Source organism: Leucoraja erinacea, chromosome 24 (assembly GCF_028641065.1).
Source record: "Leucoraja erinacea ecotype New England chromosome 24, Leri_hhj_1, whole genome shotgun sequence".
NCBI lineage: Eukaryota > Metazoa > Chordata > Chondrichthyes > Rajiformes > Rajidae > Leucoraja > Leucoraja erinaceus.
The window spans coordinates 7,677,169-7,700,766 of record NC_073400.1 but is presented as its reverse complement, the minus strand read 5'-3'; the positions used below and the strand labels follow the sequence as shown (position 1 = coordinate 7,700,766).

Genomic DNA, 23,598 nt, shown 5'->3' with positions numbered 1-23,598 from the left:
TATATATTTATTACTTGGACAGGGGCCACAGAGTGGCACGGGTGGGGGACTGTTTGATCAAATTTGACAAATGTAAAAAATTGTACTGGAAAAATTTGTATAGTCTCCGAAATTTTGTTTGTTTGAATGGTTCAGGAATTGTATATATTTATCAATTGAATAAAGTCTATTTTGAAATAAATTAAAAAAAAATGTTGGCCGCTACAGCAGAAGGGCCTGCTCCGCTCTATGATCTTTGGGCCTGTTTCCACGCTGTAGCACTCTATGACTCGAGAGGGGCACTCCACAAGCCAGTTTTTCAGTCTTCACCATCACCATTGTGAACTACAACTCCCGCCGTTCACAGCGCCCGGAGCTCCCTGCAGGTTGAGGAAGGGACAGGAAGAATTGCTGCTGAAGATAGACACAAAGTGCTGGAGGAACTCAGCGGGTCATGCAGCATGTCCGGAGAACATTTCGGGTCGGAACCCTTCTTCACACAACCTCACCCGCCCCTTCTCTCCAGAGATGATGCCTGTCCCGCTGAGTTACTCCAGCATTTTGTGCCGATCTTCGGTGCAAACCAGCATCTGCAGTTCCTTCCTACGCATGAACTGCTCGTTCCTCGGCTCAAACCTTGCCTTTTGATGGAAACTTGGAGCAACAACAAAACCTGCATCAGCCGTCCAGCTCCTGTTGTCGATGCAAACAATCGTCCGAGGGACAGATATATTCTGGCGCCGTCTGCCGAAATTTGACTATAATTCAAAGTTAACAATCTGAAGTGAAGACCAAAGATACTAGACTGAGAAAACTCCACTACTAGTCTGAAGAAGGATCACGACCCGAAACCTCACCCATTCCTTCTCTCCAGTGATGCTGCCAGTCCCGCTGAGTTGCTCCAGCATGTTGTGTGATTGTCTGCTATATCTATTACAACAGTGAAATAAGACATAGAAAGCTATTTTAACAAATAAAAGTGTTGGAAGAGGGAAAGGAGAGATATAGACGGTGATGGGGAGAAATATAGAACAAATTAATGAAAGATATGCAGAAGAGTCATGATGATCAAGGAAATGGCCCATTGTTGGCTGCGTTTGAAGGATCTCGACCCGAAAGATCACCCATTCCTTCTCGAAAGAGATGCTGCCTGCCCCACTATTATTCCAGTATTTTGTGCCTATCGTTGGTTTAAACCAGCATCTTTTTGTGCCTATATATTCAGTGTAAACCAACATATTTTTGTGTCCATATTCAGTGTAACCCAGTATCTTTTTGTGTCTATCTTTGGTGTATATCAGCATCTGTTTGTGACTATATTTAGTGTAATCCTGCATCTTTTTGTGTCTGTATTTAGCGTGAAACACCATCTTTGTGTGCCTTTATTCCGTGTAAACCAGCATCGTTTTGTGCCGATATTCAGTGTAACCCAGCATCTTTTAGTGCCTATATTCAGTGTAATGCAGCATATTTTAGTGCCTATATTCAGTGTAATCCTGCATCTTTTTGTGTCTGTATTCAGTGTAATGCAGCATCTTTTAGTGCCTATATTCAGTGTACATCTATCTAGTTGCTCCGCACACACAATGCTGCATTTACCAAAGCTTTGGTATTTACCTCAGGCGCGTTGCGTGACGCGGCCTTGTCGCGTCGGCCCCGAGCGGGCGGGGGAAGCGTGGGCGAGTGCGCATGCTCCGTCTTTCCGTGCTCCGGCTCCGTGACAAGAGCTCAAGGTGCGTTCCCGCGGCCGCCGCAATCCCTCAATATCCCCGCCATCCCTCTCAAACTCACCCCGCAGCGCCTCCACAACACCTCGCATTTGCTATCCGCGCTCAACCGCTCCATTATTGTCCCGATCTTGCGCTGATTGCTTAAAATCTGACGTTGGTTACCGGTAGTGTAGAGAGTTAGGCCTCAGGCTGCATCCGCTTCTGGAGTATAAGTTGGACTAACTCACTTCTTTTGGACATATTCTGCTTGTAAAAGCGTACCCTTACTCTATCCTGTCGCCGTTAATGTTGAGAGTTATTTTGGTGTGTTATGCCAGTGCAGACAGCACCAACGTGAGGTGTTTCTGTGGCACAGTTACTTAAAAGTTGATGGTGAACACAAAATGCTGGAGGAACACAGCGGGAAAGGCAGCATCTCTGGAGAGAATGAATAGGTTTTTTGGAGGTTAATCGTTTACTATGATTCAGCCTATGAGTATGAGGAGGGAGAAACTTGACAAAAATGCCTGATATCTTCAAAGGATCATAACTATACAAACTAGTGTTTAGTTATCTTTTCATACTCTGAGCCACAGGGTGGGACATACATTTGCAGCCAGTAATTGTAAAGACAGTATATTGTAAAGACAGGCTGTGTATTTTGACTGCAGTTTGAATTTATTGCCTTGATCAGAAACTTCTCAGAATGGTAGATTTTAGGGTGTACATTTTCCATAAACTTGGGTATAGTCTGAATCCTCATTGTGGACCTTGCATTTTGTATCTGCACTTTATCTGTAACTAATGCTTGAATTATCTAACACTATGTTCTGCACTCTGCTTTTTTTTTCCTTTGTCCACTTCCTGATGAATCTGTCTATGGCTTGTTTGTACTGGTGTATGATTTGAGCAACATACTAAGTACATGAGGAACTTGGTGGGTCAGGCAACATCTATGGAGGAATGGAGGTTATGCTTTGGGTTGGGACTCCCCCGGTCTGATGATGGATCCCTGGCCAAAACGTCATCTGTCCAATTCCTTCCACAAAACCCGCTGCTTTCCTCCATCACTTTCTGTTTTGGTTAAGGTTCCGACATCTTCTGTCTATTGTCTTTATAGTAAGCTACAAACAAAGCTGTATCTTGGTACACGTGGCGATAATAATGAACCAAACCAATTCATAATATAAAAGCTAGGAAACATAGTGACAGAAAATAAGTTAATAGATTTAACATTCCAAATTAGCTGACATGTTGTCAAAAGCATTTCAATTTTGTAGTGTTGAAGTATTAATAAATGTGACTTTGATTTGTTTTAGATGTTGATGCCCAAGAAGAACCGTATCGCTATCTATGAGCTCCTCTTCAAGGAGGGTGTAATGGTAGCCAAAAAAGATGTACATATGCCAAAACATCCTGAGTTGGCAGACAAAAATGTCCCTAACCTACACGTAATGAAGGCCATGCAGGTATTGTGTTCCTAAGCACAGCTTATGTGAGTTCAGAATGCTGTTTCTAATTTGGTATTATTACATTTTATTAAGTTCTTGTTATCAGCTGGCTCATGAAGTTGGCTGTCTATTACTGGGAGTGTTGGTTTAAAAAAAAATAGTGTGTTCTTCCAGAACCCTTTCCTGTGATGTCTGGTAAATCCTATTTGTTATGTGAATGATTGCACTTGATGTCTTGCACTTGCAAGTTAGGGTTGGCATATGGTTGGTTTGCAGCCGGAGCCAGTGTTCGTATGTTTCAGCTTGTTTTGACAAGCTGGAAACTTGCATTGAGGTTGTTCTGTCCATGAAGAGGTTTACAGCTGAATATCACTGTAGCCCTGGTGTTGTCAGCAGCTATACTTTGTTTTTGCCCATTCGGCAAATGGACAAATTGAATACCATGTCCCTGTCCCTTGCAAAAAAACAAAGACTCACTGCAGCATAGGTAATGGTTCAGGATTGTTTAATAATGTCATGGCTGAGATGCTTTGAGGATATGCTGGGCTGATGGATGACACATTCCACTAGACTGAAGGTGTATGTATATAAAACAAGTCCTGTGGAAAATACTTGCCAAACCAGAACAATGGCAGTGGAGCTTGTCACTCATGTTAGGATAATTATTGAACTCCAAGGACAATAACTTTATTTTATATCTAAAGCCTTTAACTTAACATAAATAATCCAACATTCTTCTGTTCATTTAGTGAGAGCCAAAATATGGGAAATTTCAATAAAGGAAAATATCGAACTGTCATAGTTGTCAGTGGCCGCAAAAGTAAATAAAATCTATATTCCGTTTAGCATTCCAATCATTTTTATGTTACTCTTTCAAATGTTGGGAAAGTTATTGTTACATTTATCGAAATTTGGAAATATATTGTCAGCTACAAAAAGATGGTGCAATTGTGGTAGAAGCATATTTGAGTCACTGTGCAATAACAGAAACGCATTTAAAATGCTACATTGCAGTTGAAAACTGGAATCTGGTTAGTAATTTTGCGTCGTGGAAGTAGGCTCTTAGACCTGACCATGCAACCAAGGTGCCTCTTCTAAGCTAGCCCCATTTTCGTACATTTGGCCCATATCCCTCTTAACCTTTCCTGTCCATGTACCTGTCCAAATATCTGTTCGATTTATTGTACCTGTCTCAACTACCTCCTCTGGCGCCTTGTTCCAACATTGTGGAAAAAGTTGCACCTCGTGTTTCTATTAAATTTTTCCCTTTGCATCTTAAACCGATGCCCTCTGGTTATTGATTCCCCTACTCTGGATAAAAGACTCGATGCATTCACCTTATCTATTCCCTCATGATTTTGTACATCTCTATAAAATCGCCCCTCAGCCTCCAAGAAATGTCTTCCTGTAGCTCAGACACTTAAGTCCTGGCGAAATCCTTGTAAAACAGTTCTGCATGCTTTCCAGCCTCATGCCATTTTTCCTATAGCAGGGTGGCCAAAACTGAAGACAATACACAACAACACCTTGCACAACTGTAACATAACTTTGATTTCTCAATTATCTGAATGATGAAGATCAGCATGCCAAAATCTGCTGACACTATTCCTATGAACCTGTGATGCCATTTTCAGGGAACTGTGCACTTTTACTCCATGATCTATCTGCTCTACAATACTCCCGGGGGCCTTAGTTTAACTTCCCAAAATACAGCACCTCACATTTATCTAGGTTAAACTCCATTCGCCATTCTTTGGCTCCTTACCCAGCTGATGAAAATCCCACTGTAATTCTTGACAACCATTTTCACTGTTTGTGATACCAACAGTGTCATCTTCAAACTTATTAACCATACATTCTCATCCAAATCTTTATTATAGATGACAGTATAGTGAGTTTTCTGTTCAGTTTTGCTCACCCTGCTGTAGGAAGCTTGCAGACAAGTTTTGAGGTCCTGAACTGTGGGAGAGATTGGGCAGCACAGCGGTAGAGTCGCTGCCTTACAGCGCCAGAGACCTGGGTTCATTCTCGACGACGGGTGCTTGTCTGTATGGAGTTTGTACGTTCTCCCCGTGATCCTGCATCGGTTTTCTCTGAGATTTTCAGTAAAGACGTATGTATAATACCAATTGGCTTGGTATAAATGAAAATTGTCCATAGTGTTTGTAGGATAGTGTTAATGTGCGGAGATCGCTGGTCGGTGCAGACTCAGTTGGCTGAAAGGCCTGTTTCTGCGCTGTATCTCTAAATTAAACTAAGATGGGGCAAGCTAGAACTTTATTCCTTGGAGAGGTGATCTTATAAAGGTGTATAAAATCATTAGAGGAATAGATAGGGTGAATGCACAGTCCTTTTCCCAGGATAGGGAGTCAGGCACTACAGGGCATAGGTTTGTCATGGATGACAACCATTGATGTGCTCGGCACTAATTCCAGAAGCACACCTTTAATCACAGGCCTCCAGTCTGAAAAACAACCTTCGACTATCGCCCTCTGCTTCCTACTCTGAAGCCAATTCTGTATCAATAGACAATAGGTGCCGGAGTAGGTCATTCGGTCCTTCGATCCTTCGAGCCAGCACCGCCATTCAATGTGATCATGCCTGATCATCCCCAATCAGTACCGCGTTCCTGCCTTCTCCCCTGACTCCGCTATCTTGAAGAGGAGCCCTATCTAGCTCTCTCTTGAAAGTATCCAGAGAACCGGCCTCTTGAGGCAGAGAATTCCACAGACTCGCAACTCTCTGTGTGAAAAAGTGTTTCCTCGTCTCCATTCTAAATGGCTTACCCCTTATCCTTAAACTGTGGCCCCCGGTTCTGGACTCCCCCAACATTGGAAACATGTTTCCTGCCTCTAGCGTGTCCAAATCCTTAACAATCTTATATGTTTCAATAAGATCCCATCTCATCCTTCTAAACTCCACTGCCTGCTGTACCTGCGTGCTTACTTTCATTGACTGATGAACAAGGACCCCCAGATCTTGTTGTACTTCCCCTTTTCCCAACTTGACACCATTTGGATAGTAATCTGCCTCCCTGTTTTTGCTACCAAAGTGGATAACATCACATTTATCCACATTAAACTGCATCTGCCCACTCGCCCAACCATGCCAAGTCGCCCTGTATTCTCATAGTATCCTCCTCACAGTTCACAATGCCACCCAGCTTTGTGTCATCTGCAAATTTGCTAATGTTACTTTGAATCCCTTCATCTAAATCGTTGATGTATATTGTAAATAGCTGCGGTCCCAGCACCGAGCCTTCGATACCTCACTGGTCACTGCCTGCCATTCTGAAAGGGAACCGTTAATCCCTAGTCTTTGTTTCCTGTCTGCCAACCAACTTTCTATCCATGTCAGCACTCTACTCTATCATGTGGAAGAAAGAATTGGAGATGCTGGGTTAAATCAAAGGTGGACACAAAATGCTGGAGTAACTCAGCGGGACAGGCAGCATCTCTGGAGAGAAGGGTCTCGATCCGCAACGTCACACATTCCTTTTCTCCAGAGATGCTGCCTATCCTGCTGAGTTACTCCAGCATTGTGTGTCTACCTTCGGTATCATACATTGTGCACGATCAATAATTTATGAACCAATAATTTGAAGGTCTATAACAGTAATAAAGTAGGTCATTCCTTATCATTTAGAACAAACGATTGGATCCAGAGTTAATTCCAACTTGATGTTGCTGAGTTTAATGGTGTATGTTAATGGTGAATTAATTTTGTTGAAAATCTAAGTTGTTACCATAGTCATTAAAGCAGATATTGAAAAACTGACAGCTGCATTGTTCTTTTTTTTTGTGAAGTCTTTGAAATCTCGTGGATATGTAAAGGAGCAATTTGCGTGGCGGCACTTTTACTGGTACCTGACTAATGAGGGCATCCAGTACCTGCGTGACTATCTCCACCTTCCTCCAGAGATCGTTCCTGCTACTCTGCGTCGCCAGACACGCCCTGAGACTGCAAGGCCAAGGCCTAAAGGTAAAACTCTTTTTAATCTGGCAGCTGTCAGAAATATACCACCATATCAAATCTCTATAGTCATGGAGTGAAACAGTGTAGAAACAGGCCTTTCGGCCAACAATGTCCCAGCTACACTAGCCCTACTTGCCTGCGCTTAGCCCATATCCCTCCAAACCTGTCCTATCCACGTACCTGTCTAATTGTTTCTTAAACGATGGGATAGTCCCAGCGTCAACTACCTCCTCTGGCATGTTCCATGCACCCACCACCCTTTGTGTGAAAAAAATACCCCCTGGATTCCTATTAAATATTTTCCCCTTCACCTTGAACTCGTGACCTCTGGTCCTCGATTCCCCTACTCTGGGCAAGAGACACTGTGCATCTATCCGCTCTATTCTTCACATAATTTTGTACACCTCTATAAGATTCCCCCCTCATTCCCCTGCGTTCCCTGGAATAGAGACCCAGCCTACTCAACCTCTCGCTATAGCTCACACCCTCTAGTCCTGGCAACATCATTGTAAATCTTCTCTGAACCGTTTCAAGCTTGACAATATCTTTCCTATAACATGGAGCCCAGAACTGAACACAATATTTTAAATGCTGTCTCACCGAAGTCTTATACAACTGCTATACTCAATACTCTGACTGATGAAGGCCAAAGTGCCAAAAGCCTTTTTGACCACCTTATCTATCTGCAACTCGACCTTCAAGGAACCATGCACCTGTACTCCTAGATTCCTCTGCTGTACAATAGTATCCAGAGGTCTACCATTTACTGTGTAGGTCCTGCTCTTGGTCGACATCCCAAAATGCAACACCTCACACCTCTCTTTATTAAATTCCATCAACCATTTCCCTGCCCACCTGGCCAATCGATCCAGATCCTGCTGCAATCTTTCACATCCATCTGTAACACTATCTGTAAAACCACTCACTTTTCATCAGCAAACTTGCTAATCTTGCGCTGTACTCATCCAGATCATTGATGTAGATAACAAACAGTAACGGGCCCAGCACTGAACCCTGAGGCACACCACTAATCACAGGCCTCCAGTCCGAGAGGCAACCTCCATGGTCAATTTGCTATCCCTTCAGCTAACTCTGCTTGGATCCCATGCGATCTAACTTTCCAGAACAGCCTACCATGCGGAACCTTGTCGAATGCCTTACTGAAATCCACGTACACAACTTCTACAGCTCTGCCCTCATCGACCTTTTTGGTTCAAAAAAATAAGTCAGATTTGTGAGACACGACCTCCCACATACTAAACCATGCTGACTATCCCTAATCAGCTCTTGCCCATCCAAATGCTTGTATAACCTATCACTCAGAATACACTCTAGTAACTTTCCAACTACAGATGTTAAGCTCCCCGGCCTATAATTCCCAGCATTTTACCTGCAGCTCTTCTTAAGAAGGCATAACATTTGCCACCCTCCAGTCTTCCGGCAACTCTCCTGGATTTAAGGACGACTCGTAAATTTCAACTAGGGCTCCCGCAATTTCCTCTCTAGTTTCCCACAATGTTCTTGGATATATCTGATCTGGCCCTGGAGGTTTGTCTACCTTCAAACACGACAGTACCTTCAGTATTTCTTCAACGTTAACACTGACTGCTCTCAAGACACTTCCATTGACTGCCCCAAGTTCCGCCATCCTACTGTCTTGCCCATCTCCTGTGGCGCCACACAGAGGTGACTGCTTTAATTCCTGAGAGGTCCCACTCTCTAGTTATCCTTTTCCCCTTTTATTTATTTATAAAATCTTTTGGGATTGTCCTTAATGCTACCCGCCAGAGCTATCTCCTGGCTCCTTTTTGCCCTTCTGATCTCCTTTTCCAGTTTACTCCTTAGTTCCCAAAACTCTGAAGGAGTAAACTAAAAAAGATCAGAAATATGGATTATTTGTTTTAAGTCCTTGTTTTCGAATACCTTTGTGTGGCTTACCCCATTTCTCCTTATTAACCATTAAAATATATTTTCCTCTTTCTCTAATTATCTAATATCATTAATGATTCTAATATCAATAATTTCACTTTGGTAGCAGTGTTTTCACCTCTGGTCTTGCCTGCCAGAATTCTTTCCTCCCTATTCCCCTATTTTATGTCCAACTCTTTTTAATGTGCTATTTTTATGAAGCTTTTGTCAATGTACCCGATGTTTCATATATTGTATGGTATCAATGTTTGTTAGTGCTTCTGTATAATGTTCTGCTAAATTATGAGTAACTTCTCCAAATGACACTGCAATATACTTTGGGTAATGTGCTGTTTTAATTTGCGGTTACACAAAGACCTTGTTAAAAGAAAGAAAAATTAGAGATTCTAGAGCAAATGGAAAATGTAATTGCTTCTCTGGAGAGTTCAGGTTGAATGGTTTAATATTGAGTTAGTAGTGGTTGAGAAAGGTTTTGTGTATTTCCTTAATGGGCCATGACAACAGTGAGCATTCGAGAGTTGTGCTCAAGCTGAAGCGACCAATTTCTATTCATCCAGTTTAAAACCAGTTCTCTGTTACTGTTGTGCATTATCATAGGCCAAACAAATTGTGTAGTTGTCATAAAAATAATGGTTGTGAGGTATATTGATATTTTATCTCTCATTCTGAATTAATGTCAAAGTTAGAAATGAAAAGAGAAAATGTTCAGTAAGTTACGATACGATGGCACTTTGGACAGTATCTGTAGTTTTGTTTAGTTTATGGTCACATGTACTGATTGAAAAACATTTTGTTGCGTGAATTCCAGTCAGCAGAAAGACAATACATGATTACAATCAAGCCATTTACAGCGTATAGAGATATATGATAAAGTAAAGCCAGCAAAGTCCAATCAAGGGTAGTCCAAGAGTCACCAGTGACGTCGATAGTAGTTGGAAGGAAACCTATTAAAATTAAGTTAAATCCAGTTCAGACATCATATCTTTTGAGGACTGCAAATCTGTAACTCTTCCTTCCCATAATGACTTAAAAAAATGGTGAATTGACAAGTTCAAAACTAAAATATACAATTTAATAAGGCAGTTTTTTAAATATCGGCACAAAAATACCCTGAAATGTTGACTGTCCTGTTCCTGTGGATGCTGCTTGGCGTGCTGTGTTTACAACATTTTCTCTTTTAGGTTTCCAACATTTGCAGTTTTTTGTTCTTGTGTCTCTGCTTCTAGCCTGATTTGAGCTGCTTGGCTAGGGGAAGTAATCAGCTAATTGAATTACTGTGTAGAAATCCAGCTACATGTGCTTGTTAATGTCATCCTACCTCCATTTAGGTCTCTTTTGTGGATGTAGGGATATAATGCGATCTAAAATTAATTCTAGGAACATTAATGTGGTACTTTAAATGTAACTGTGAGTGCATCTTAGTCCCAGAAGAACTGAGCAATCTGCCAAGATGCCCAATTAATAATTACCCTTCAACCAACAGCCCTATACCAGGCTATATATTTTTTAATTGACATCATCACTGTTTCAGAGACTCGTGTAGAAGCAGACCCTTTGACCCAACTCTTACAAACACTACCAAATCCTTTCCATAGTGTGGTGACCAGAACTGCACACAATATTCCAAATGTGGCCTCACCAATGCCTTGTTCTGCTCCATCTTGATGTTCCAAATCTCTATTCAATATTCCTGCCTATGAAGACAGACAAGCAGTGTGCCTCCTTTGTTACTCTATACACCTTTGCACCTTTTTCAGTGAGCTATGATCTTGTATCCCAAGGACTGTACATCAACTCTTAAAGTCTCTGCCATTTTTAGACGATATCAGACAACCCAAAATACCTTGCCTCACATTTGCCTGGTTTAAATTCTATCTGCAACCACACTATATTTGTTCCTCTATGTCCTTGGGCAATCATCCTTGCTATCTACAACTCCACCAATCGTTGTGTCATCAGCAAACTGAGTAATCAGGCCCAGACATATGACAAACAATAAAGATTCCAGCATCAATATCTGCAGCACACAGCCAGTTACAGATTACAGTTAAAAAATGAACCCTCCACTACTGCCCTCATATCACCAAGCCAATTTTGCCAAAACACTTTGGATCCCTCTTCTGGACCCAACATACTTGTCAAAAGCTTTGTCAAAGTCTACATATACCATTTCTACCACCTTGCCTTCATCAATTTTCGTTGTAACCTAAAAATAAATAAGATTTAACAAGCAGGATTTCCCATGTACAAAACTATGCTTACTCCCCCTAATTAGTTCCTGCCTTTTCAAATAATCGTAAATACTACCCCCAAGAATTTCATTCAGACCAGTCCCTATTAACGACGCACCATTCTCGCAACTGCAGTTTCCTGGTATATGCCTCCGTGAATATGGGGGGACACGGGACTACCCTCCAGTCTTCTGGCAACTTGCCCTTGACTAAAGATGGTGTACAAATCTCCAAAGCCCCAGCAATCTCCTTCCATGCTTCCCAAAATATCCTGGGATAGATTTCATTTGACACTGGGAGGTTGTCCACCTTAATGTTAATCTACATCTCTCACACTTCCTCTTGCGCTATACCTGCGTTCCAGCCTATCCGAGTCCGGCTCCCTTAACTTGCCATTCTCTCCATCTCCCTGATGAATAATGATGGGAGGCATTCATTTAGGACACCACACATCTCTAGGCTTTATACAAAGGCTTGCTTTTTGGTCCCTGGGAGGAACTATTCTTTCCCCAGCTACCTTCTTGCATTCAATACATTTTATCATGGAATTGTCTTTAATTCTGTTGGCCAGGGCCATGTTGTGTCTCTTTACTCAACTGCTTTCTTAAGATCTCTCCCATTTCCTTTAAACTTCACATACTTAATATTTTTCCGAGTACCTGATGTGTGCTTCCTTTTATTCCTGATCAACATCTTTGTTAACAAAGGTTTCTTAATTTTACTATTTTTGCTTCTTACCCTTTCAGTGATATGCTGACTGAGCTCTTACTCTCCTTTATTTGCCTATCGGATACTTTTCCTAGTAGCTGTTCCTAATGTTAATTTTGACGGGTCCTGTCATATACTATTGAATTCGGCCTTCTAATTTAAAACCTTAACTTCAGGTCCAACCGTATCCTCTTCCATGACTACCTTTTAAAGTTGCCGATTGATAATCTATTTGCAAAAAGTTCCCCACAGACACTTTCAACACTTTCACATCCTCATTCCCTAAAATAAGGTTGAGTATAGCTCTTCCCTAGTAGCCTACAGACTGCTTTAAATACACTTTCTGGTTGTATTTAACAAATTCCACCGCATCTAAGTCCCTTGCACGAAATCAATCTCAGTCAATGTTGAGCAAATTAAAATTGCCCTCCACTACAAAGGTATTGCTTTAGAATCCTGCTGTTATTTGTGTACATATTTGAAATCCATCAGCATATGGAGGCCTATAGTGTCTTATCAAAGTGACCACCCATTTCTTATTTCCAACTTCTATCCATTTGCTGATTCTCTAGAATATCCTCCTGAATACTGCTGCAATGCTCTCTTTTATGAGAAGTACAACATCTTACCTTTAACATTGAGCTCGCGTGAACATTCAGCTTCCGTTCATTCCTGCCCCATGGCCATGTTTCTGTAATTGCCACAATATCATCCTATTTCTTGTTACCATACAGAATGTCCACTGGCTTGCATGTTTGCATTAAAGCAATGACTTTATTTTAAAAGTACTTTATTTGTTTGCACAATGTTCATTTGGATGTAAGTTTGTGCCTTTCTAATCAGTAAGCATTTTTTAAATTGAACAACTAATTGAAACATGGAACTTTTTTTGCAGGTCCAATGGAGGATCGTCCTCGTCTCCGTGAATCTGACAGAGACAGTTACAGGCGGGCAACTCCACGTACGTATTGCAATTTATTCATCATTGTTTTAATGTTATATGTTCATGTACCAATGCACCAATAATTGGATAAGCATCAATTAGAGCTCTGTCTTAAATTTGAAGTATTTTCTATAACATTTTGAACGGTAAAACCTTCTGATTATAAATCAGTGTAATTTGTTCATTCTGACTCTTCTAGGCAGTATTAATATAACATGGCAGAGTTTAACAAAATCTAAAGGGAACAGAGCAGAGAGTTGAAAACAGAAAATCGATGAAAGTAATTTGGAAGGTAGAGCTAACAAGAGCTGGGAAAATAGGGAGTTTGCGCTTTCTTGCATATCTCTAATATTAGTATAGTTGAAGAGGCAGATAAACTGAAGGTAACTGTAGGAGCATGGAAGTTTTTGCAACTATTTGTGCACGTGATTTAAAGAGGGACAGGAATGGCAAGTTAACATTCCTCATTTAGAGGATTTTCAGACTTTTTAAAAATGTATCATTACTAAATAGTAACTGAGATTGTGAAGGCTATAGATGGCATAGTGTTTGTTCCCAAATTGCACTGAAGATATTATTTCAAGCTGGTATTTAGCAAGTGGAATAAGGTCGGCAACAATTCTGGATGTAATTAAAAGTGATGAAAGTGGAAGAAGTGAGGATAATCGGCAAGGATTTATCGACTGAACTTAATTGAAAGTTTGAGATAACACGGGTCAGTGGCAGTGCATTTGGTGGTGTTTGCTTGGATTATAGTAAGACTTTTCAAGTCCAACATGGCATCCTGGTCAAAAACAAAGTCCATGAAAATTAAGGCAGCGTTGTAAACTGAATCCAAAATTGTCTCGGACAATAAGCAAAGATAATGGATCATGTGGTCTTGTAACTGGAAGGCTATGGCAAGCTTATCTTGGGGTTGATACCCGGTTCCTTTTTATTAAGGATTTGATGTGTGGGAGCTATAGTAAAAATGTTTATAATATTGTGACAGTGCGTAGGAAAGTTGTAGATTACAGAGCTATTAGGTGTTCTGGTCATTGGAGTAGCTAACATAGAGTGCTAGTGTGTGGAAACAGGCCCTTCGGCCCAACTTGCCCACACCGGCCAACATGTCCCAGCTACACTTGTCCCACCTGCCTGTGCTTGGTCCATATCCCTACAAACCTGTCCTATCCATGTACCTTTCATACACATGTACTGTACCTGTTTAACAGTTTCTTAAACTTTGGGGTAGTTCCATCCTCAACTACCTCATCTGGCAGCTTGTTCCATACATCCACTACCCTTTGTGTGAAAAAGTTACTCCTTGGATTCAATCTTTTCCCCTTCAACTTGAACCCATGTCCTCTTGTCCTCAATTCCTCTACTCTGGGCAAGAGACTGTGTGCATCTACCCAATCTATTCCTCTCATGATTTTGTACATCTCTATAAGATCACCCCTCATCCTTCTGCACTCCAAGGAATAGAGATCCATCCTAATCAACCTCTCCCTATAGCTCACACCCTCTAGTCCAGGCAACATCATCATAAATCTTCACTGAAACCTTTAAAGCTTGACTATATCTTTCCTATAACATGGTGCCCAGAACTGAACACAATATTCTAAATGCGGACTCGCCAACGTCTTTAACAGCTGCAACATGACGTCCCAACTTCTAGACTGATGAAGGCCAATGTGTCAAAAGCCTTTTTGACCACCTTATCTACCTGCAACTTGACCTTCAAGGAATCATGTACCTGCACTTCTAGATCCCTCTGCTCTACAACACTATCCAGAGGCTTACCATTCACTGTGTAGGTCCTGCCCTTGTTAGGCATCCCAAAATACAATGCCTCACACTTCTCTGTATTAAATTCCATCAACCATTCCTCTGCCCACCTGGCCAATCGATCCAGATCCTGCTGCAACCATCTTCTCTATCTGCAAAACCACTCACTTTTGTATCATCAGCAAACTTGCTAATCTTGCCCTGTATGTTCTCATCCAAATCATTGATGTAGATGCCAAACAGTAATGGGCCCAGCACTGAACCCTGAGGCACACCACTAGTCAAAGGCCTCCAAGCCGAGAAGCAACCTTCCACCGTCACCCTCTGCTTCCTTTGGAGTCAATTTGCTATCCATTCAGCTATCTCTCCTTGAATCCCATGTGATCTAACCTTCCATAGCAGTCTACTATGCGGAACTTGTCAAATGCCTTACTGAAATCCATGTATACAACATCTACAGCTCTGCCCTCATCTACCTTTTTGGTCACGTCTTCAAAAAACTCAATCAGATTTGTGAGACACGACTTCCCACGTAAAAAACCTTGCTGACTATCCCTAATCAGCCCTTGCCCGTCCAAATGCCTGTATAACCTATCCCTCAGAATACTCTCTAGTAACTTTCCAACTACAGATGTTAAGCTCACTGGCCTATAGTTCCCAGCATTTTCCCTGCAGCCCTACTTCAAAAGTGGTACAACATTTGCCCTCCTCCAGTCTTCCAGCAACTCTCCTGTACTTAAGGACGACTCGTAAATTTAAACCAGGGCTACCGCAATTTCTTCTCTGGTTTCTCACAGTGTCTCGGATATATCTGATCAGGCCCTGGAGATTTCTCTACCTTCATACACGATAGTACCTTCAGTACTTCTTCAACTGTAACACTGACTACTCTCAAGACACTTCCATTGACTGCCCCAAGTTCCTTCGTCCTACTGTCTTTCTCCTTGGTAAATACAGAGGAGAAATACTCATTGCTGATTCCTGAGAGGTCCCACTCTAGTTACCCTTTCCCCCCTTATGTATTTATAAAATCTTTTTGATTGTCCTTAATGCTACCTGCCAGAGCTATCTCCTGACCACTTTTTGCCCTTCTGATCTTTCAGTTTACTCATTGTTCCAGAAACGCCTCCAGGGATTACTTGATCCCAGTTGCTTATACCTGTCTCATGCATCCTTCTTGTTTTTTGACCTATGGCTCAACTTCCCTCGTCAGCCAAGCTTCCTTACGTTTGCCTGCTTTGCCCTTCAATCTAATGGGGACGTATGTATCCTGAGCTTTTGTCAGCACACTTAAAAACATCCCATTTGGCCGATGTTCCGTTAAGCTCAAATAACCTGCTCCAGTCAACTTGAGCGAGACCTTATCTCATACCTTCAAAGTTGGCCTTACCCCAATTGAGCATTTTAACACATGGGCCCTCTCTGTTCCTATGTATAGCTATCATAAACCTACTCGAACTGTGTTTACTTGTCCCAAAAGGCTCCTCTACAAACAGTTCATTAACTTGCCCGTCCCAATTTCCCAATACAAGATCCAGTGTTGTCCTCTCACGTGTGGGGGCCTCTACATACTGCTTGAGAAAACTCTCCTGAACACTTCTGAGGAATTGCACCCCCATTTAAACCTTTCTCACTATGATTTTCCCAGTCAAAATTGGGAAAGTTAAAATCCCCTACTACAGCAACCATACTTGACCTGCAGCTGTATGCAATCTGCAAGCGGATCTGCAAACACCTACTACTTAATTCAGAATTGTCTGCAATCTGCAAGCGGATCTGCATGCATCTACTACTTAATTCAGAATTAAGAGGTAAAAGCTTCAGGAGAAGTACAGCAAGGTGCGGGAATACTCACTGGTGGTGGGGTGAAGAAGAGTAACCTTAAAACGAATGTCTGCACGACCTGTTAAAATGTGTACAGGCTGCTTTCCTTTCATTAATCAAGGCAGAATTGGCACTGCACAATCATCATCTCATTTATTCAGATTAATTGATTTTATTCTGTATTGTTTTATTGTCTGAAAGCTGAAAAGCTGCAGCATTAAAATTTCATTGGTCTGGTTCAAATTCCGGTGTGTGTGACAAATAAAGTATCTTGATTTAAAAATTGGGAATTTATACTGTCACTATAAATATTGCTGTACAAGAAGGATATTGTTCCACTGGCAAAGATGCAAAGTAGATTTACAAAGTTGTTGGAATGATGAGAGTATTTTGATTATGGGAAAAGATAGGATAGGTTGGGTGATTTTCCTTGCAAGTCTGAGGGGATATTGTATAATGTTGTACATTGGGCCCTTAATGCCTACGCAGACATTCAATATGATCTTATTACCATATTCGTACTCCCTTTGTCTTTTGTATTAAAAACAAAATAACAATCTCCTCCTTAAATATATTCAGCAATTATAGTCCCATGTAATAGTGCATTCAAAATGTTTTTGGAATTTGAGTGAAAACATTTATCTTTGCCAAACTTACTCTTGCCGTATATACTAAAAGACTGGTTTATGTTAGCAGAGTTCTTAAAACTGCATGACAGATTTAAAGCATTGATTGGAGAATTTGGAGAAGGGTGGGGAATCGGGGAACATTTTTCCTTCCCAGAAGTTGGTAGGGGATGAGGAATCCATTGCCTGAAAGTGTGATGAAGGCAGATGCCTCATGTTTGTAAAGCATTTTGATTTGCACTACAGACTGAGTGCGGGAAAGTGAGATCGCGCTGTGCCTCTTTCAACTCGCATGGATACAATGAAAAGAGCGGCTGCATCCTGCAATATAAATTTTCCAGTGTTAGCAGAAGTTGCCTTCTCTTGAATAATGTTAACTGATCCATTGAGAATTATTGACGCATCCAGTACGTTTTAACAAAGAGTGTTAGATTTATCTTGTTCTTTCATGAATACACTTGAACTTTTTGTCATGCATCTGAATTTGGACCTGCATCTCAGCAACCTTAGATGTTCTTTTCATTTGTAGTTGACTTTAGCACAATTCTAAATTTCTTGGCAAAGGGCCAGAGTGAGCAGTTGTTTTTCTGTTAGTGTGACCTAAACTGAGAATCCTGTCTTCTCATTTCTGTGAAAACTTTTTAAATGTACTTGCACATCAGACAAATAATTTGCTGACGATCATAAATCTTATCATGAGTTTTCGTACCTTCAAGTAGAGAATTGTGCTAAGATATTATTTTTGAGCAATGCTCTTCTGGCATCTTGTCCTAAAATCCATACCTCTGATATAGGTAGAACTCAAAACTGGATTTTGAGTTGTAAGCAGTTCAGATTAGCTAAATTAGAATTCATCAAAATGCTAGCATTCCAACAGACGAGGAACACAATTGGGAATGCTGGGAAGTTAAAAATGTTTCCAATTAACAATATGAGCTCGGGCAGCGATGAACTTTAAAAAAATTGAATTGCAACATTGGCAATGCTTTATCCCAGTTACTGTGTTCTAAAAAAACACATTGAATGTGCATTGCCGTTATTGTCACCACAATTGCTAACTTAGCTTTTCTAAGCAAATTGGTGTGAAAAACGATTTTCAACTAAATTGTAAACTAGATGGATTAATAGCTTCAGTTTCAATTGTACCTTTTTATGTAAATCTGTAACATGAATATGTGATTTAACATAAACTAAAGGTGATCACAACTTCCTCCAATTTTTAACTCTTGACCTCCTTTGACTTAAATGTGATTTTATGTTTTTTAGATTTGATTGCTATCCTGCTGTAATTGAACACCATTAAATCTGAAACCTCAATGGTGCAGCATTTTTGTATAGAATAAAAATCTCACTGTACATGTTGATTTTGATCCACTGTTCCAACAAATTTGTAGCCCTTGGTAAATTTATGTCTTTTGATCGATTACATGCCATTCGGAAATAGTGGTTTCCATTCCGAGTTCCCTACTCCATTGTAATATAATTCCTACACCAATATATAAATGTGCTCTATAAATGTAAGATACTTTTTTCTATCCCAAAATCATTTCTTATTTTTTTTTAAATTGTCCTGAACTTCCAACAGTGGAATTTTAGATAAATATTCAGCAAATACTTTTTGAAATTCTAAGCAAACAATTCCTAGAAAATTGAGGCCTGATTTAATTGTGTCATTTTTGGTTTGTTGCTTGGAGTTTGGGTCTATTCTTCAGTCTTGGTACTGCCTTATGATGGAACCTCCTCTTTTGCAGTCAGACTTCTGAAATTTTGAGATCTAATCTCAAAATGACTGCATTAAAAAGACAGTAAAAAATCCCACGTCCAGTATATTTAACTGCTAGTGCTGCTGATCCTCTGAGATCTTCGCAATCACCCGATTTGGTTGACAAATGTTCTACCTTTTGTTGCTTAGTCTGTTTTTCTTGCAGCTTCAACTCAGATTTGAGCCATTATCAGGCAGCAGATTTGATTTAAATTTGGTTGTTTCTGCTTGGATCGATGCTGAAGTTGCAGTCAAGTTTGAAATTGCCTCCTGACTGTTAGGAGACTATGAAGAGCAGCACTGAGCAACATTTGCTATGTGGCCATATGCTCTTTAATTACTTTGAGGTATGGGTGACATCATTGTCATTTATTGCCTTCCCTGACTGAAAGAAAGCTTTAGTTCGAGACAGAGGGCAATTTAGAGTTGACATCTTTGTTGGTCTGCTTTTATAGGGAAAAACTACCAGATGTCTTCTGAAGGATGTTAGTGAACCACATGGATTCTTAGCTGTCAGAAGAAGGGTCCCAATCCAAAATAACATGTTCTCCAGGGATGCAGCTGACCTGCTCTTGCACTTTGTGCCCTTTTTTTGCATATCAACATCTGTAGTTCTATGTTTCCACATTCTGGATTCTTAATGCTAGTTTAAGATATTATGGTCGTCTTGTATAATGCCAGCTGTGTTCTTGAATACTTAATTAACTGGATTTAAATTTCCCCAGTGGGATTTTAGCTGCTCTTAAAATTAATCCCAATTTCTGTATTATTTCAGTGAACTAACTGGTACTGTACCAATGTAGGTACTGATCGTGAAGCGGTGGTTCAATAAATGTTAATGGGCAATGATGAAGAACATTGGCTTATCCTTGATCAACAAGCAATTTGGGAGCAAATGAGAGCTAATAGATCTTTTTAATGTTAGGATAGTTAAAACTAGTCTTATACTCATTTGATTAAGTATGCTGACTCATTCAACTGGCTCTTGGAATTAGCTATTTTGAAAACATATTCATTTTCTTTAAGTACTTCTTGGGGGTGCCGCAGCACATTGATTCTTGATTACTATGGAATTGGGTTTAAAATTACATGACAATAAAACCTGCACGTTTTAACCTATTGGAATAGGCTAAGTGTTTTTGTTTTTAAAAAAAAACAACTTGTTTTTCTAGTTGGATCAGACAAGAAGGCTGAAGCTGGTGCGGGCGCAGCCACAGAATTCCAGTTTGTAAGTCTTTAGTTTTACTATCATTTTACTATTAATATCAATACTATTTACATTTACTATCAATATCAAATGCATTTATTTACTGGTTCAAAGAAAGTAAGACAGGCCTAAAAATCATCTGCTAGAGATGCAAATAATTTATATATTGTTAAAATGTTAATTATTGATGTGTGTATTTTAATTGTTTGCAGAATTCATACTAATTTAATTATTCTAGTGAAAAACGTAATATTTCATGCTTGCAATACATTTTTAAGAAAAATCAAATTTACTAAAGATTTAGTAGTCTATTGCCTGATTAGAAAATTCTGCATTCTCATACATTGAAATGATAGTTGGTCGATTGGTATAGCTTTATCCTTAGAATATAGTGTTATTGTATGATTTAGCAGCCAGTACTTTCTAAGCAATATTTGGGGATTGCAAATTACCAAATGTTTTCCTATTTATTTTGCAGAGAGGTGGATTTGGCCGTGGTCGTGGACAACCTCAGTAAATGTGCAACAACTTGCTCTGTAAAATAAAAGTCAAATGAAATGTATTATACATGCGTTCATTCTTTGTACTTGGGGAAATCTGTTTTGTTTGGCACCATAGGTTGTACATAAATAGTTTATTATCTTTTGTCTGTTCTGTTTGTGGGGACCCCATGTCGCTTGTACAAGTGAAGGTGTGTGGCTTTCATTTGAGGGGAGGCTAATTGGACACTGAGACCTGGCAAAGAGAAAATACATGTTTTTAGCATTCTTCAGGAGTCCCAGTATGCAATGACAAATCAAACAGTAAAGCACAGTTTAGAATCGTTGACACTTGGATATTTTTGTGTGTGTGTGAGTGTGGGGGGGGGGGGGGGGGCGAGCGATGGAGGGCAATGCAGGGCTGGGGAGCAATAAAATCGGAGGCTGTAGAGAGGTGATTGTTGGAGGTGACAAGATCAGAAAGAGTGAAACATGATGACCTACTGTTGTATGTGAGGTCATGGTCAAGTGGGAGGGAGGTATGAGAGCTGGTACCTGGCCTCAGTACAGTAGAGGTCAGCCTGCCAGACTACAACAGCACCTTCCTTGTTGGCAAGTTTAATAACAATGTTGGGGTTGGATATAGAAGGCTGTGCTTTCAGAGGGGTATGATTCGAGTGGGTATGGGTAGTGGAGAAGTCAAAACACTTAATGTTGCACCGGCAGTTGGAAATAAAAAGGTCCAGAGAGGGGAGAAGGCTGATGGGGGGGGGGGGGGGGGGGGGGAGGGGGGGGGGGGAGGTTTGGAGAATGGAAAAGGGGTCACTGGGCGATGAGGACTCCTTTGCAGAGAAAATGACGCAGAGACAACAAAAGAAAAGCTCTATCATGGGCCCAGAACCCGTTGAGGTGTGGGCATAGGGGTATAAAGGGAAGGCCTCTGTTGAAGATTGACTTCTGCAATACAAAGGCAAGGCCTTTCTGAAATCTAATCTTCCCCACAAAGTGTTCGATCCTCTTGTTGACATACCAGCTCGTTCTGTGAGTACAACTCCAGAGTTATGAAGAAATTCTACTCACCTGTATCCTTGCATCAGTAGAGTATCTGGCCCTGTGAGAGCGACAGGCCAAACTAGCAGGCTCTTCGGTTTCGTTTGGAGATACAGCATGGAAACAGTTCCATAAGCCCATCGAGTCGCACTGACCATTGATCACCTGTTCTCACAAGTGCTGTGTTATCCCACTTTCTCATCCATTTGGGGCAATTTTTATTTTACAGGGACACGTGTCTGTGTTTAAAGTCTGAATTTAATAGAATAATTGACACAATGCCAAACTTTAAATATATACTAGACTAACGCAACTCCCCCAACACAACCCGTTCCCCAAAGCAATATTCCACAACAGACCCTTAGCCCCTAACTGCGCAGGCACGGCTCATTTCCCCTCATCTCCCAGCACCCCCTCCCCCCACCTCTTCTTCATGTGTGGGAGGGGTGTGTGTGTGGGCGGGGGGGAGAGGAGGGTGGTGTGGGGGGAGTGGTCGCAGCACCTCGCACTCTGCTCACCCCGCATCTTCAGCTTACGGTCTCACGCAGCCGGTCCCGATCCCACTCCGACTTCACTCGGAGGCTTCCCTTCAACATAACACGCTGCTCAGACTCAGCCCCGCCTCCAGAGCTTTATTCTCTGTGGGTGCCAGAAAGGGCATTACCTTCATGGTGACTGACAGGCGAGAAGACCAATCTGCTGATCTCACGATTTTTTTAAACCTTCATAACTTTTCTACTATTTCACCGATCGGAACATAACTTGGTGGCTTGGAGCAGATGAGAACGGTGAGTAAGGTGGCGAATAAATCCTAGCGATATAGGTTACCGTTTTTGCGCAAATTTAAAAACCCCGCAAATCGGAAGTGGTCGAGATTATAGAGTTTTAGTAATAGTATAGATAGATATCTGGACACCCTGCATGCAGATTTAAGTTAAGGAAACACTTAACATTGAAAAGCAAATAGAAAATCATGAGTGATTATTAAAGACAGGCTAGCTGTATGAATAAGTAAATGAGAGAAATAGAACAATAATTAAATATTTTACAGTAGTAGCATTGCTGAGACCCGGGTTTGATCCTGACTATGGGTGCTGTCCATACGGAGTTTGTACGCTCTCCCCGTAATCTGCGTGGGTTTTCTCCAGGTGCTCCAAAGACGTACAGGCTTGCAGGTTAATTAGCTTCGGTAAAATTGCAAATTGTCCCAAGTGTGTAGGGATCACTGGTCTGCCGAAGGACCTGTTTCCGCGCTGTATCTCTATACTAAAAAAATCTAAAAATATGAAGTCTTGTTGCCACAGCACATAATTTAAAAGTTACTGTGACCTGTTCTCTTCCACAAACCAGTTTGTATAATTTAATACGATACAATAGAACTTCATTTATCCCAGGAGGGAAATCTGTCTTCGGTCACTTTCATAATGGGAAAACAAGAAAGACCAATTTTCAAATGCTATCTCTAATTTTGAGACAACAATCTCTACTTTTGAGACGAAGGAATACTTTCATAAGACTGCCACTAGCTTTCAATGACTTGATTATGTATGTTAATTGTTCCTCTTATGCAGCTGGGCATCCAACACGCCCACCAACTTTGATTAAATAGGGACCATTACTTGTAAACGACTGCAAAAGTTCCTAAATTTGCCTTCTATGCCAATCAAAACTCAAAATAGCAGATAGTCAACAACAATGGACTTAGATTACCATGGTTACTACTGACTTTTGTCACCCTTTGCGAAAATGTAAATGTGTGGAGATGGAGATAATAAGTAAGTAACGAGTACACGATGGAGAAAATGGAAACACCGTTAGTGGGTAATGGCTTCTGAGGAAAGAAGCAATTAATATTTTGGGTCAATGATCATTTATCGGAACAGGGTAAATTTAGAAATCAATATGTTGTCACAGAAAAGATGAAGGGGTGGAGTGAACAAAGAGAAACTGACTGA

The 23,598-nt window shown here is 40.8% G+C and overlaps 1 protein-coding gene across 1 annotated transcript; it reads left to right on the top strand.

Annotated features, from left to right (window-relative positions):
* The first annotated feature begins 1,578 nt into the window (after positions 1-1,578).
* On the top strand, positions 1,579-20,676 carry rps10 (ribosomal protein S10). Its single transcript, XM_055654469.1, has 6 exons — positions 1,579-1,712; positions 3,008-3,157; positions 6,946-7,120; positions 12,878-12,943; positions 20,080-20,135; positions 20,593-20,676. The coding sequence occupies exons 2-6, from the start codon at positions 3,008-3,010 to the stop codon at positions 20,629-20,631; spliced, it is 486 nt and encodes a 161-aa protein (XP_055510444.1). The 5' UTR covers positions 1,579-1,712; the 3' UTR covers positions 20,632-20,676.
* Positions 20,677-23,598: the final 2,922 nt, after the last annotated feature.

Bases quoted from the DNA above. Each gene is read 5' to 3' on its own strand.
- rps10 (XM_055654469.1), top strand. From the start codon at position 3,008: ATGTTGATGCCCAAGAAGAACCGTATCGCTATCTATGAGCTCCTCTTC. The intron at 7,121-12,877 runs GTAAAACTCTTT...CTTTTTTTGCAG, and splicing joins TGCAAGGCCAAGGCCTAAAG to GTCCAATGGAGGATCGTCCT. The intron at 12,944-20,079 runs GTACGTATTGCA...TTGTTTTTCTAG, and splicing joins TTACAGGCGGGCAACTCCAC to TTGGATCAGACAAGAAGGCT.